The sequence below is a fragment of the Tupaia chinensis genome, unplaced genomic scaffold (genome assembly GCF_000334495.1).
Source record: "Tupaia chinensis unplaced genomic scaffold, TupChi_1.0 Scaffold000185_1, whole genome shotgun sequence".
NCBI classification, from domain to species: Eukaryota; Metazoa; Chordata; class Mammalia; order Scandentia; family Tupaiidae; genus Tupaia; species Tupaia belangeri.
The window spans coordinates 1,569,241-1,586,406 of record NW_006159660.1 but is presented as its reverse complement, the minus strand read 5'-3'; the positions used below and the strand labels follow the sequence as shown (position 1 = coordinate 1,586,406).

General features: G+C 37.6%; 1 protein-coding gene across 1 annotated transcript in view; it reads right to left on the bottom strand.

The window, feature by feature from the left end:
• The window catches only part of CNTN3 (contactin 3), a 304,699-nt gene that overhangs the window by 24,098 nt on the left and 263,435 nt on the right, over positions 1–17,166 (bottom strand). Inside the window, exons 13-18 of the mRNA XM_027771124.1 lie at positions 13,507–13,624; positions 12,562–12,720; positions 12,314–12,463; positions 10,187–10,257; positions 8,374–8,608; positions 3,308–3,423 (exon numbers count right to left, since the gene is read on the bottom strand). Coding sequence (XP_027626925.1) covers positions 3,308–3,423; positions 8,374–8,608; positions 10,187–10,257; positions 12,314–12,463; positions 12,562–12,720; positions 13,507–13,624 — 849 coding nt within the window. The remainder of the gene's footprint in view (positions 1–3,307; positions 3,424–8,373; positions 8,609–10,186; positions 10,258–12,313; positions 12,464–12,561; positions 12,721–13,506; positions 13,625–17,166) is intronic.

Below are 17,166 nucleotides of genomic sequence, written 5' to 3'. Positions count from 1 at the left end.
TACGCTAACTGCTGGTTCCCATCATTGTTTCCTTTCAATACTACTGGGTCACCAGAAAAGTGGGGTCATCGGAAAAGTCATGATGCATTTTTGCATAGAAAAACGGAAAAACACATCATGATTTTTCCAATGACCCAACATGTTCATGCTACATTTGGGCATTTTCTTTGTTAACTCTTTACATAAATAGGCAGGATGTAATGCCTTTTGACCATAATTAATTTCAAAAAAAGTCACTTTTTTCTCATCATGCTTGTCATCTTTTGGCTTTCTGCCCTAATGGCAACATGGATGTGGTAAAAAAACAGCCACTGAACCTTACATTGGCATTGCGCTAAGTCTTCTGATATGTCTTCACTGGTTTTCAATCCTTTACCTTCAACAAAAATCTCATCCCAAAGCCCAATCTTCAAAACCAAAAAGGAAAGCCACAAATGTCTTTGAGCCATCTTGACAATGGCTGCTTTACCTCATTTAATTTCTCAAGCAATGCTGTGAATTACTCACCACTATCTGTATTTTAACTGAGCCTTGGGAATTTTTAGGAACTTGTTCAAGGACATATGGCAGTGAGACATTGGAGCCCAAATGGTATTTAAGCAATCAGCACATGTCTTTTTGTGTGTCTCACATATGCTAGACACTACTCTAGGCACTTGGGATACCTCAGGGAACAAACAGGCAGAGTTCCTCTCTTGTGAAGTTTAGCTCCTAACTTAGCAAATGTGAGTGCAGTTATGTCTGATTCCATGTCGGTGTGGACTTAACTGGACACAGTGCTGGCTCAATGAGCATTTTAATTTTTCTGTCTTTCAGCTGAACTCTTTCCTGACATGACCAGCAATGGTGTACTTCTTTCTTATAGAATATCCTTATCTACATGACTCCTTGCCAGCTAAAATTTACATATTAAAAACATACCCAGCTCCATGCTGTCCAACAGTCACTAGGGATAACTAACACTCCTGTTGTGCTTGGAAGCCCACAAGTGCAATTATCTATATTCTCTCATTTATTTCTCTTAACTATTTCACAAGTTATAACCAGGTCAGAAATTATAATCCTGCCACGTGGTTTGTCAAGAGCAAAGTTATTCATGGTGGGTTGCATCTTGGTCCCCTTATCTGAAAAGTGTCAAATGTGTTCATTTATTTTCTTTAAATAAATTAAGATTTAAAATTCAGTCTCAACTTCTGCTCAGCTAATGGGAATTCAAGTTACTCGTGGGGCTCCCATCCCATAGCCTTGCCAAGAAAACTTACTATTACATTTGATTCAATCTCTTTAACTCTAGAAGTTCAGGCTCATATTTGGTTAATGGTTAAGTAACCAAAGGTATGGAGCATAGTTGTTCCTTCTGTGGTCTTGTCATCACCCAGGCACTGCATGTAGAAAGATATGAGGCCCAGGAGTTTTTGTAAGCCCAGCTATTTACTTCCTCCAAGGTTATCCTAAGTTGCATTTTCTCTCTTCTCACCCTAAAGGGTACATGAAACAATTTCCTTAATGGCTCTGCAAACAAAGCTAGGGAGGAAAATATCTTGTAGGCAACTCCTCTTGATAGCCTTCTCTAAATTCTTTTGAGGAAAGGGAGCACAGAGTTGAATATTTGCTTCAGAATATTTACCAGGGAGAAACAGATAAATCAATACCCCCAAAACTCTTCCACGACATGACTCCCACCTACAGATGGCTTATTGTCATGAGCTAGAAATTATGAGAAACACATTACAGATCCAACTTCATTCAATCCTCTCAAAATCCAAATGAGGCCAGGCCTATAACTGTCCCCATTCAACAAGTGAGGAAAATAAGGTTCACAGAATTTAAATAACTTTTGCCACACAGCCTGTACATGGCAGAATTGGGATGTGCCACAGGATTAGCCTCAGAGCTACAATTCTTTTCAGCTATGTTCCTTCCAACCCAGTTATTCTCACTGTCAACACCACTGCCTGGTCTCTGACCGCTACGGAACATTGTGCCATCTTGCATTGCTTACATCCACTGTCATGGAGATAAATGAATCTTCCATACAACTGGTCTTGGCTTCCTGTAAGTTACTGATCATGTTGCTTAAGTGTATTTAGGTGGTCTTTTATTTCTTCATTCCCACTTTCCTTTCCTTACATCTAGATGATTCTGTCTCTGTTTGGGTCTCTCTGTATAAAGATCAGTTTCTTATATTTAAGTGTGCAAGGTGTTTCCTCATGGGAACTTAGTAAAAGTGTACATTAAGAGGACCTAGTCCTCATTGTTTGGATTCAGTCAGTGGGTCCAGGGAAAGTTCTATGAGCTCATCTTAATAGTAAAATTAGGTAATTCTGGTGTAGTGTGTGTGTGTGTGTGTGGGGGGGTATTCCATGGACCATGCTTTGATTATCAGTCTTTTAGCCTATTCTTTCTGTATTTCATCACTGATATTTATTCAGGTCAGTGGTTGTTTAGTTACAGAGAATGGAAACTCTTTCACAGTAGTTCAAATATAAAAGAAATTTGCTGAAAAGGGCAAGGGTAGTATCATAAAAAAAATTCAGGCAGGCCACTTGAGAACTGGACAGTTATCAAAGAGGTAGTCTATTTCACTCTCTTATGGGCTCCATGAGCTTCTGTCTTCTCTATTCTTTAGGACTGAATGAGAATGTGTCTCCTCCATCTCATCTCTACAGACCAGCTCTGTCCTGTTCACATATGGCCTGAGCCCTAAGTTTGACATATCACTGCATTATACTCATTAACTATAATATGTGCATTGCTTACTTAAATATCCCAAACAAGAATGTGATGGGGCTCAACTTAGGGGTCCATATATTAATTGTTTTTATCATGTGGCATTTGATACAACCATTTGAGGATGTATTGGCAAGAGGAAGAAAATGTGGCTTCAGCCCACATTATTTCCTTTCATATTCTTTTATTGTAGTTGCTTTTTTACCCCAACTAAAGTTGTTTTTATTCAACTGGTTGAGTGAAATTCAGTATTCATTGATTATCAGGTGGGATAAAGTGCTGGTATGAAATTTCAAGTAAAGGCAGACTTCACCTTAGGTGTTGTTAAGAAGAACTGAAATGAAAGGATACAAATTAACATGATAACATACAGACATAAGAAATTACCAGGGCTACCAGGTGGCTCGGTGATTGAGGATGCTGGACTCCCATATAGCCGACTGTGGTTTGAGTCCCGACCTGGTGGCTTGCTTTCTTACCTTCTCTCTCTCTCTGTCTCTCTCTGTTCAAATTAAAATAAATAAATAAAGTTAAATCAAACAATTATTTTAAAAAATAAATAAATAAAATAAATTACCTCATAGCCAAGTAAGTGTCCATTACTTAACTTCCAAGGAATAGTATTCCATGAGACTTTAATTTCTGAAGAAGACAGGCTATTTGCAGAGACTTGAGATGGGGCTATTGTAGGCTCTGTATAAAAACAAATTAATTTTTACTGTTAATTTTTAAAAGTCCATTGAAGCTTTTACTTCTAAAAAATACATTTTAACATATTTGAAAATTTAAAAAAATATTCTGCAAAAATATCTGAAAATATTCATGTCTTAAATATATAGATACTAGTCTGTTCTACTTATTAATGAGATGGCCTCATAGCCATAAGCTTTTCCTTGTTAAATAGGCACAACAACCTCTACTTTCCTGCTTTATACTCTTTCTTGGTATCTTCTTTTTCTTCCCTTCTTTCTTTTTCTTCCCTTCTTTTGTTCTGTTTTTATTTCCCTGCCCTTCTTCCCACACTTGTAACTTAGAAACTATTATGTCCATAAATAGAAGTTATTCTTGGTCAAAGTCAAGTACAGTTCATTTTCTCAAAAGCATTGAGTGAGACTCATGAAAGGACAAATGTGAATGAGATGATGTCATAGTCTTGAAATAGCAGGTAGATGTGTCCATAGTTTATTACACTGTAGGAATGTCTTCTTTTAAATAAACACTCTTAGGGGTTTAAGGGATTCACAGTGATTCTCCCTCTTAGGGGACAGATATGATCAGAAATCCCTCTCCCTCAATGTCCATTTCTATGTTAAATGAGCCTGCTCCTTGGCCATGTTAATCAATGATAAGATAGATTTTTAGTCTAAGGATGGGCCTATTATATTTTCTCTCTGAAGAATTTGAAGCTTTCGAGATGCAAGAAATACATCTTGGAGCCAATCAATCTAGCATTCTAGAAGAGCCGACTATTTTCTGAGCCCCAGAGATTCTTGGTTTAAGGTTCTTTGTTGAGTTTGGGATTTAACCCTTCCTTTGATTTAATGAAATGTCCTACTACATCTCCAAAAAATCTGTTGTGTTTTTCATAGGCAAGCCAAATCCATTTATGATCTTTTACATGAAAAGAGCAACTTATCAGGGGCAAGAATGATAACAGGAGAAGAAAAATGAGGAATCTAAGATTGGGATAAAGGCTATGGCTATCCCTTCCTTCCAGCTACCAGACCTCAGGTTTTAGATGCCCAGTATAAACAGTGTCCCCAAACTTCCTGATTAATTTTCATTGCTTCCCAGACCTCAACCTGCCCTTATAATTCCTAGAGACAATGGAGATGAACAGAAGATTCTTCTTTTTTGCAATGACTTTTATAATACTTGTTACAATACTTATTCTCAGAACTTAATAGATCCACAAAAAATTCCTGGAAGTAATAAATGAATACAATAAAGATGTAGGATACAAAATCACCATACAGAAATCTATAGCATTTCTGTATACAAACAGTAGGCAGACTGAGATAGAACTGAAGAAAGTAATTCCATTTATCACAAAAAGTATAAGATATCTAGCTTATAAATCTAACCACAGAAGTTAAAGACCTTCACAAGGAAAACTATGAGAAGCTAAAAAAATAAATTGAAATGACACAAAAAATGGAATGGCATCTCATGTTCTTGAATTGGAAGAATTAATATAATTGAAATGGCAATACTACCCAAATTAATCTACGTTTTTAACACAATCCCAATAAAAGAACCAGAGACATTCTTCACAGATCTAGAAAAGACAATCATATAATTTGTCTGGAATCATAAAAGACCTCATATTGCAAAAAAAAAAAAAATCCTGTGCAAGAAGAGTGGAGTGGACAGTATCTTACTCCCTGACCCAAAATGTACTATAATGCTGTGATAATCAAAACAGCATGGTATTGGCACAAAAACAGGCAGGTGGACTAATGGAACAAAATAGAACAAAATAGAGACCCTAGAAATAAACTCCCGAACATACAGCCAACTGATTTTTGACAAAGGGTGCCACTCAAAGCAGTGGGTAAAGGAAAACCTCTCTAGCAAATGGTGCTGGAAAAACTGGGTGTTTACTTGCAGAAAAATGAATCTACTCCTACCTCTCACTATTGACAAAAATCAATTCAAAGTAGATCAGAAATCTAAACCTAAGACCTCAAACTATAAATCTACTGCTGGAAAACTCTGGGGAAACTCTGGGAGACATGAGGTAGACAAAGACTTCTTAAATAAGACCCTCTCTCCCCCAGAGCACAATCAGTAATCCCCAAAATAGACAAATGGGATTACATCAGATTAAGAAGTTTCTGCATGGCAAAAGACACAGTAATTAGTGTGAATCAACAGCTCACAGAATGGGAAATTATTTATGCAAACTATGCCTCCAATAAGGGACTAATAACCAGAATACACCGAGAACTCAAGTGGCTTACCCGAATAAAGATGGTCAACCCAATTAAAAGATGGGAAAATGAGGTGAAAAAACAATTTTAAGGAAAACATACGAATAACCAAAAGGCATATGAAAAAATGGTCAACGTCCCTCATCATAAAGGAGATGCAAATCAAAACCACAATGTTTATTGCGGCATTATTCACAATTGCTAAGACATGGATCCAACCCTAATGTCCACAAACCGAGGAATGGATTGAAAAACTGTGATTCAGATACCCTATGGAATACTACTCAGCCATAAAAAAACAACAAGACCCTAGCTTTTCACAGAAAGTGGATGAATATGGAAGATTTACTGCTGAGTGAAGCAAGTTAGGCTATGAAGGAGAAAGATGGTATGTCTCTGCTTAATATATGCCAACTGTCTGCACTCTATGGCCAGAACTGAATGAATAGAGGATATAGCAACATAGAAAATGGCTATAGATACCAGATACAGTGTGGAAAGAGGGTGAGAAAAGGAGGAATCTGGGGAAAGATATTAAGGAGAAAAATAGACAAGACATTTAGAGGACAAAGAAATGGGTTATTATCTGTTGATGATAGCATGTATGGTATCCCCAATTGGACCCGTGGGAAATGTATTCATGTTGGAACATTCACTTTACAAGCTAAGTGACATATGTGATTGATTGTATAAAATAAAATAGAATTTAAAAAATACACTTAGAATTAAACTAAAAAAGAAAGAACTTAATGGAAAATTAGGTGACAATAGGGGCTTGGAAGTCTAAGGAAAATGGACTTTACTTGTATTTAAGAATAATAATTCTTTTTGTAACATCTATTCATGAGCTCACAATAGTTAAGAGCAAAAATGCTGGGTTAAAATACTGACAATATTGGGACCAGCAGTTAGTGTAATGGCTATGTTGCTGGACTCCGATGTAGTCGACCACAGTTCAAGTCCTGGACTCGGTGGCTTAAACTCACACCAGGCACATGTGCGTGTGTGCCCAAGATCCTAAGAGGAGAATGGGGGAGAAGGGATTGCAGTGTGGCCATCCCCGTTGGGAGGTGATTTCTCGCTTTCTGTCTCTCTCTGTCTTTCTGGAAAGCACACATGCCCTATAGCAAAAACCTCTCCAAAAAAGAAAAAAATAATACTGACAATATCATTAACTATATGGGTATTGGCGATTTATAATCTTTCTCAACATGCTGCCATTTTTCTTATGTATAAATGAGGAGTAATAACAGTACCTACAATCAATTCATCATTTGAAATTCAAATTTGATAATGTCTGGCAGATGGTAAACATTCAATACATGTTAGCTCCTGATATTTTTATTAGGTAGAACTACATTAGATAGCCAATATTTGACTGTTGATCTAAAATGGCAATTTTATATGAGTCTCTCTTTTTTTTCTTTTTGGAGAGATTTCGCTATAGGACATGTGTGCTTGCCAGACAGAGACAGACAGAGAGACAGAAAACTAGAAATCACCCCCCAGGAGGCATGGCCACACCACAATCCCTTCTCCTCCATTCTCCTCTCGGGATCTTGGGCACGCACACACATGCACCCAGCGTAAGTTTTAAGCCACCCGGTCCGGGATGCGAACCGCAGTTGACTACATGGGAGTCCAGTGACATAGCCATTACGCTAACTGCTGGTCCCCTATATGAGTCTTTTAACATTACTATATTTTAAAGCAGTCTTGAGAGAAAATGTAGATGTCTGAACATCAGGGTGTAGGTATAAAAGAAAGGCAGGGAAATGGAATAGGGTTAGAGTGAAATACATATATTTATATATACATTTATTATGTCATTGGGAAAGTCGTGACATATTTTTCTACGCAAAACTGTGTCATGGCTTTCCCAGTGACTATGTATGTGTATATATTCTATTATACATTATATTATATATTATATATTTTATATTGTATATACATATACACACATATACACATGTGTGTATGGCTCTATACAATTGCATACACACACACACACACACACATATATATATAAATGTATATATAAATATATGTATTTCACTCTAGCCCCATTATATTTCTCTCTCTTTCTTTTATACATACCCCAATACTGAGACATCTACATTTTCTCTCAAGACCACTTTAGAAAATAATACGTACATATACACATATATATTGGGTTGTCAGAAAAGTAATAATACATGTTTGCATAGAAAAATACATCTTGACTTTTTTGACAATCATACATACATACACACACACACACACACCGCAGCTGAAACTCACATCTTTCAAGTTTTCACATTCTACACCTTTAAATGTCCTACTTCTTCTGGTCCTAACTCATCTTCCTACCAATGTCCTTTTCTTAAGTCATTGGAAACTTGGGACTAGGAGAACTCTAAGAGAGTATCTTATGTTTACCCCAAGAAGAGTGAGCTGTGGAAAGCTGTGCTGCTTTTCAAGTTGGAACTCAGAATGTATTTCTTTTTATCCTCATAAACTGATTTTTAACTATTACATTCTCTATCCATTGAGTCTTAGATTTCAAGTCAGTTATGGTAGATCTTTATGACCTGTGCTGAGAATTTAACTATGACTTTCATCATTGTTGTTTTAAAGGAACAGATCTAAAGTCACAAGAACGGCCAAGTCAGTTTCTGGGGCACAACAGGTTTATTAGGTTGGAACTGCAATAGAATAATGAGTCCCATACCTTCTTCTGCAGAGAACACCGTTGTCACTGGGCTAAATGGTCCTTCACCTTTGTTATTATAAACACCCACTTTAACTTGATAGGGTGAAAATGGCATGATGCTTTCATTCCTAAAGACATATCTTGGGGTATCAGGGGATGTCACTACTGTCTGGATCCAGTTGGTAACCCCCAGAGGGCGGAAAGCAACAACATACCCAAAACCTTCACCATTCTGTAGTTCTTCTGGGACTGGCTATAAAGGAAAGACATACTGAGTCACCCTTACACATCAGGGCAAGGCAAAAATGAACAGAGTGATAATCCTTACTCTTGCAAAAGTCATCAAATAATAATCTATACTGTATTAAGCAGCTGGATATAAAAAGGAGGAAAAAATCAGTGGGAGAGTCATGTCAGCTGGTTTTAAACAGACATTTTCACTCTTTCATAGACATCCAGAGGATGAAATGGAACTTTCTGTGATTATTTAGATATCCAAGCAACCCTTGGCTCAAGTGTGAGTTTCTAGTAAGAAGTTATACTTTTAGTTGAATATATATGATTTCTTAATAAAATAAAAATGAACTAATTCCTAATGTTGACTTTATAGAAAGAAACATCAGCATGATACTTAAGCACAAAAAGACTAAAATATTATTTAAAGCAAGTAAATATAACTTATTAAACTCAAAGCTTTATTTCAGTCATGTCAAAAATTATTTTTTCTTGGCACCAGCAGTTAGCGTAATGGCTATGTCGCTGGACTCCCATGTAGTTGACTGTGGTTTGAGTCCCGGACCTGGCGGCTTAAAACTCACGCCGGGTGCGTGTGCGTGCGTGCCCAAGATCCCAAGAGGAGAATGGAGGAGAAGGGACTGCGGCATGGCCATCCCCCCTGGGGGATGATTTCTCGCTTTCTGTCTCTCTGTCTCTGTCTGTCTCTCTGGCGAGTGCATGAGCCCTATAGTAAAAACCTCTCCAAAAAAAGAAAAAAAATATTATTTTTTCTTCAACATCTTCAAGTAATACAGATAATTCTAGTACTTTCTGACTTAATTCTGTTAATTATCTTTTTCCTCATTATAGGATAACACGAGGGATGAGAGAACTACTAGGAAAGAAACAGATTCAAGCACATGTTGGAATATGTTGCATCACCAGTGGGGTGAGCATGGCTTCTCAGAAAGTCTCCAGGGTAGCTCAAGAGTTAATGATCACGGGAACCAGCAGTTAATGTAATGGCTATGTCTCTGGACTACCACATAGTCGACCGTGGTTCGCATCCCGGATCCGTGACTTAAAACTCACGCCGGGTGCGTGTGCGTGCATGCCCAAGATCCCGAGAGGAGAATGGAGAAGGGACTGCAACGTGACCATCCCCTCTCGGGGGTGATTTCTTGCTTTCTGTCTCTATGTCTCTCTCTGTCTGTCTGGCAAGCGCACGTGCCCCATAGCAAAAACCTCTCAAAAAAAAAAAAAAAGAGTTAATGGTCAGGACATGATTCTCATCCCTATGTTTACCAGCCAGGTGACCCAGAGCACATTATTATCTATGAACCTTAGTATTTTTATAAAATGTTACAAGGATAAAATGAGAAAAATATATTCAAAACACTAGGGACAGTGGTTGGCATAGAGTAAGCATGAGCAAATATTAGCTACTAGAGCATCTAACACCAGCAGCAGCACCACCACCCCCATCAGCACCACCACTATCAGTACCATAAAAACTACTGCCCTGACCAGCAGTAATACCAGCATCACCCATGAGGCCATGATGATAATGAGAATAGCAGCACCTTGATGGGGAAGATGCTGCCCAAACACTTACGTCCCAGGTTATCACTAGTTCAGACCGGCTCCCGCCTCCTCCACTGACTTCCGATGGAGGCACTTCTGGAACTGTGTAGGTCAGAGAAACAGAGATGAAACCACATTTGCACTTAATAATTTTATTAGAAATAAGACTATGTTTATTTTTAATATTTGAGATAATGTTATAATTTACACATGATGCATAGACATGTTTGTGTATGTAGACATAGTTCATGTATGTTTATATGTTTGATGAGTTCAAATAATTTAAATTTGCATGAAATGATAAGCTTTAAAATCTCTCCAATAATAAGAAAAAAATTGACCCAGTTGGAAGGTACTTTGTGACTAGTATGAATGCTAATAAAACAAGAAGTGATTCACTAGGGATGATGCAGCATATTATTATTGAGAGTTTTTTTTTTTTTTTTTTTTTTTTTTGCTATAGGGCGTGTGTGCACTGGAGACAGAGAGAGAGAGAGGGAGACAGAGAGAGAGAAATTACCATCCTGGGGGAGAAGGCCATGCCACAATCCCTTCTCCTCTCAGGATTTTGGGCATGCACACACACACACACACACACACACACACACACAAACACACACACACACACAAAACGTGAGTATCAAGCCACCGGGTCCAGGACTTTATTCATGATCAGCCACATAGGAGTCCAGCACTTTAACCACTATGCCACCTGCTGGCCCTGCAGCATGAACATTTAATCCTTGACTGCTCCAACATTTGCTATACATAAGAAGGACCCACACTTGTACCCTCAAATCCTGTTAGGAGATGTTTTTTATAAACTTCACACAGTCAACAGATTTCTCACTTACACTGAGAATATTTGCTTAGGAAACCCCTTACACAACTAGAATATAAGTCCCATGAGGGCAAGTCTTTGTTGTGTTCATAGATGTCCCTGAAACATCTAGAAAGCGCTGAGCACATGACAGATACCCTAAAACATGTGATGTGTGAACAAATAAGTAGAACTCCAAGCTAGGCACAGGCCCTCTATTTCTCATATTACTTGGTATTATGCATGCCGTCTTGAGTAAAATAGCATTATTAAAATTATTGAAACATATAACATGATTCCTATGTTAGCTGACATACTAGTTCATGATTCCTACGTTAGCTGACATACTAGTTCTATTTCAAAATCATTTTATTTAATAACAATTACTATTACAGATTCTGAAAAGGAAAGTTATTTTTATTTTTTAAGAGCTCTTTGTCTTAGGGTGTGTGTGCTCATCAGAGAGAAAGAGAGAGAGAGAGAGAGAGAGAGAGGGAGAGAGACAATAAGAGGAAAAGTGAGAAATCACCCTCCTAGTGGGGATGGTCACACCAGAATCCCTTTTCCTCTAGTCTCCTCCTGGGATCTTAGGCTCATACACACACACACCCAGTGTGAGTTTCAAGCCACCAGGTCTGGGACTTGAACCAAGGTCGACCATGTGGGAGTCCAGTAACATAACCTCTACATCATCTACTGGCTCTGAAAAGGAAAGTTTTTAAGTCTTTAGCTGTCTCTGTAATATGATGATGCTATGTACACTTCCTTATTTTGAGTTTTCAGGTTAGGATATTTTTATAAAGGTCATTTTGTGGTTCATATTAAATAGTTGTCTTACATGGAAATTCTTAATAATGATTCTTTCTTAATTTAATATTTGAAGGGCCAAAATATACCTATTCATCAACTGCTAAAGCTCATTCATTGAACTTAGTGGCAGAATGAGGTTTCCTAGCAGCAGAACTCCCAAATGTCATTATTCTACCAATTTGTCAATGCTTGTTATAAATGAAAACAGCACTTCCCCTGTTAACGGGGTAACTATGTCAGATAGTAATTATAACCTTAAGTGACAAAAACATATTCATTCAACATGCACTAATGATCTTTAATGATGGACTGAACTCTTGGAAATGTCACACTGTATCAGAATCATTTACATGTGTTTCTTTTGACAAATACCATATGGTCAGCACTGCCATTAGAAAGGTCAGATAATTGCAGAGTTGGGTTATTGAGGCTGATTCCCTGTGGGTCTGGAGACCAGGTCCAAGGAAAATAGAAACACACACCTAGGGAAATCTATTAACTCATTACTCAGAAAACAAAAACACTAACCTGCCTCTTCAGTTCTTACTTTTTCTGAGGGTAAACTGGGTTCTCCACCTCCAATTTTGTTACTGGCTACAACCCGAAATTCATATTCCACCCATGGGTTTAACTCGACTACAGTAGCTGTGTGTGTTCTCCCATCGATGGTCTCAGGCACTACAAAGGAATATTTCAGAGGGTAAGAGTCTGCACGCCTTACCATTGACTTGAAATCCATTTATATGTGCTGATGGCATCCGTCTCTCCCCCTTTACCTGTTGTGACGGTTTGCCAACCCACGGAGAAAGGTGTCCTAGCCTGGATAGAATATGATATAACTGGGCTATGGTTGTCTGTACCTTCTTTCCAAGAGAGTTGGGCTGTTGTATCTGTAATTTCATCTACCTTCACATTTTCTGGTGGTCCAGGTGAGCCTGAGGAAGGCATAAATGCAAACACTGGGTAAAAATTCCATAAATATCATCCTTTTCTAAAAGCAAACTGTATGTACATGACCATTTTAATACCCCCAACTGATCCCAAAGTCAAAAGCCTTTGGGAAAAAGGCCACTTATCTAGAATAAAACTATCTTATTTTTTTCCGTCACATTTCTGTTACTAGATCTTAAAAATTTGGGTGTGAGGCAAAGAATTCCACAACGATGGTACTCCAAGTTTGCACAGGACACCTGCTTTTGGAGGCCTCAGTTTCCGAAATCAACCTTTTATTTTTGGTGTGATTCCTTTCTCTTTAACCGTCTGGCACATCTCTGTAATTCCCAGTTGGTTATCTAGAAGTGTTTTATTCTACGATGCACTCTGGTCATTTTTCAGCCCAGAAGTGAATCAGTACCCTAGACAGGAGCTCAGCTTGGCACATTTTGTCACTCTCAATGTCCTGATTCTTTTGGAAGCAGACATACATGCACAATATTCTCTCTCATATTAAATACAATCGCTGAATTAATGACATGCTCAAAAACACATCAGCTTGGCAGCAGCTGTGGAATGCCAATTACAGTGAGAGCTATTTGAAGGGCAGAGTTGAGATTTTTATTTCTTTGAATTAACACTCACCTTTATTATCATAGTCTCTGTCTGGTCTATGGGGGGAGGGGACAAATCAATATCATAACTCACATGCTCATATACTACCTCATCATGGCTCTCCCTGTAGTAAGATGTGAAGGTGAAACACAAAAGGAGGCATTAAAGTTTACCTCTTACGATGAGGTCAGCGGCAGATGAAACACTGTCCACCCCAGTTTGCACCATACAGACATATTTCCCACTGTGTTTCAGCTGAATGTTTCTGATCATTAAATCACCAGATGAACTCTGTTGGAAAAACAGGTAATAAACATGCTGTTTAAAAACAAAACAAAACAAAAAAAAAACATAACAAAAAGCCCCACAATCTTAAAGGCTTCGGCCAATATCTTTACAACGAAATCTGTATTTAGAGAGAAAACCAAGGTGGTACAAGGCAGAAGATTGCTACAATAGAATACATGGAAATAAAAACAAGTTAAAACCATACATGACTGCAAACAAAATTTCTGTAGACAAATAAATGACAACTGTCTCCATGGGCATTTATGGTTTCAAAAATAAATAAGAGCAGAGATTACAGTCTCAGATTCTATTTACTTCCACCAGGGTGACACTTCTTTTTATATCCACTGCTCAGCACCAGCTCAACCCTTTCCTCTGGTTCCAACCCCTTTGCAATTATCTGCCTGAGAAGAAGGAGGAAGCATTTAGGTATCTAGTGGGAGATAAATGCAGCTCAACAAGGGGATTGCCATGGTTGAAACACTTTTCTGAACACACTGGAGCTTAAAAAGCTTAAAGCCATTTAATTCCTTGGCTACAGAATTTAGGGACAGTCAGTATGATCCCTTCAATAAGAAGAAATTAAAACATTTTAAACCTTAAAAATAACAGCTGTCCATAAAGACATTTGCTGGCATCCCCTAGTGCCAATTAACGGAGCAAATGTATTTCTAAAAGCTGAACTTTAAATGGTCCTCATTTAAAAAGAATGTAAAATCATGTTCATAAAATGACTAACTGCAGGCCAGTTTCACGCATTAGTAAAAATATGGGTTGAAATAAAATGATTTGGAAAGCAAAGCTTTTTGAAAATGATCACCAGTAAATGTCTGGACTGATACAGAGTAAGAAGCCATAGGTGTTTAACTTGTTAATTAAAAGGATAGCTTTGTTATTTCATTTTCCTAGAGCTTGTTAAAAGATGGATTCCACTCTTCCATTTTGAAGGTAATTTTCTAAAATCTACAGGGTAATTTAAAAAATATTGCTTGCCATCCTGAGGATTCTTACTGGGCCATATATTTTCTGTTGGTTGGATCATATGGCTTCACGTGGAATTTCTCGAGTACTGAGAGAAGGGAGATTGTAAGATGATTGATGGCTATAATTAAATGATAATCCGGAAACTGTTAACTTTGCACATTTTACTTTCAACACATTTAATTTTTTTCTCTCCCTCCCTCCCCCTCTTCCTCCTCAGGGTTATTTAGAAATTTATCCCCAGGACAAAACCTTCAATGCTTGCTGACCTTTAGAAACTCTTCAAGTTTTATGAGCTCCATATACTCACAGGAGGGTGATTATCATTTCTATAGAAATCTCTTATTTTCAGTGAAGAACTGTTACTATTAAATGCCATCAAGGCATTGGGGTGAGGTGGTTATTCTTTCCTACTTTCATTTCCTTATTTTGAAAGCAATTGGGTAAAAGAAAATTGTAACAGGACTTTCTTTAGGTCCTTAGACATCTGGATCCACAATTTAGTTACACTGGCTGACTTTGTTTCTTGAAGGAGTAGAGAGCAGTTTGATGTTGGGCTCATGACTTCGATTCACTTTTGGTTCTGATGAGCAAAGAGAGAGAAGTAACTTTGCTATATCATAAAATACCAAACTATCTTCCTAAAGAAATTCCAGGCTCACCATCAAGGGAAATATAATGTTTTACACTGCAGAGTAAAAACAGAAGCAATTAATGACAGTGTGCAAACAGGATCCACTGCTCTATTTTCTGTAGCACCAATAGAGAGTTAAGTGGATGAATAGGTACAGGAAAACAAAGCTTAACAAAGACTGAGAGGAATTTTTTCCACTTTTGTCAGTCTCTATAAAATATATTTACATTGCTCCTGTTCCGGTGCTCTCTTTCACACTCTTATCTTTTAATGGAATACTAAAACGGGCAGCATTCACCTCAACAAAATCATCCAGAATTTGCTATGTCTGACCCATTCAAGGACAAAGCAGTGTCTATCACAGGGCCCCTGCTCCCTGGGATGTAAGCGCAAGTCAGGTAGCAAGGTATAATCATATGAAACAAGTTATGTTTACAAACATAGAACATTTAGTAAAGTTTTATTCCTAAATAAAATCACATGGCATGCACAATGTATAAACACCGGCAAATGAAAGAGACAGACATAAGTCCTCCTGAGGATGTGGAATTAGAGCTGCTATTATGTCTGATGGGAGTGAAATTTAGTACTACTGCCCTGGAAAACTACTGGGAAGTAAAAATGAACACGGACACAGGACACAGTGATCAGTGATCTGTCAATTCTACTCCTTAGTAGTATGTATGTGTGTGTGTATGTGTGTGTGTGTATGTATGTATGTGTGTGTGTGTATATATGTATATCAACATATGCGTATATCTACCAAAAGATATCTGTAAGAATATCAGTAGCAGCCCTACCTATAATAGCTAAAAAACGAAATCAACCCAATGTCTGTCACAGTAAAACAGACAAACCAGTACACTATTCATTTGATGAAATATGATTAGGCCAAGAAAATTAATGAATTATGACTTCATACACCAACCTGGTTGAGTTTTAACAACCTAAAGCATATTAACTAGGGGCCAGCAAGTGGCACAGTGGTTGAAGTGCTGGACTCCCATGTGGCTGACAGCAGTTCAAGTCCCAGACCTAGCGGCTTGAAAAATCACGCCAGGAATGTATGCGTGCATGTCCAAAAAATCCCTAGAGGGGGATGGAGAAGAAGGGATTACAGTACAGCCATCTGCCTTCCCCAAAGGTGGGAGGTGACTTTCCCTTTCACTGTCTCTCTCTGGTGAGCACACATGCCCAATGGCAAAAACCTAAAGTATATACACACACATATATATGCATATATATATAAACACCAGATAGAAAAGAGTACATGATACTAATGTATCATATCATATCACATCAAGTCTAGACTCCATTCACCTTTGAAAGGGATGGTTTAGTATTAGATGAGGCCCCATGGAAGTATTTGGGATTTGGACCATATTCTGTTTCTGGATTTTGGTGCTGATTACTTGAGTGTGCTCATTTTGCAAAAATTTATTGGGTGGTACACTTAGGATTTGTGCATTTCTTGGTAGAATATAACAGCTATCAAAGTATAGTTATGGTTAGGTATAACTATACCTATTAATGCTCAGCTTCAATACCATCTTAGGGAGGAGCAAATAGCATGACTATATATATCTAAACTCCAGTTTCTTTCACAGGAAGTAAACATTTAATAATAACAGTTTTACTAAAAGTGCTATTAAGATATCCTATAATTTCTTTCAAGATTCAAATGAATATTCTCAGATAATAAAATAAAAAGATAAAAAAGGAAAAAGAAATGCCAAAAGGAAGCTCACGTATATCAAGCCAATTTTTTTCCCTATCAGTTTGTCACTGTTATAGAACAGTAATCTTTGATAAACTGTGACAAAGGGATAGGAGAGGAACATCCAGAACAATTAAATTAAAATTAAATTTAGTCAACATATTATAAAATAGTACTCAGTAGAATTTTCACTATATATTTATCAATAAAATT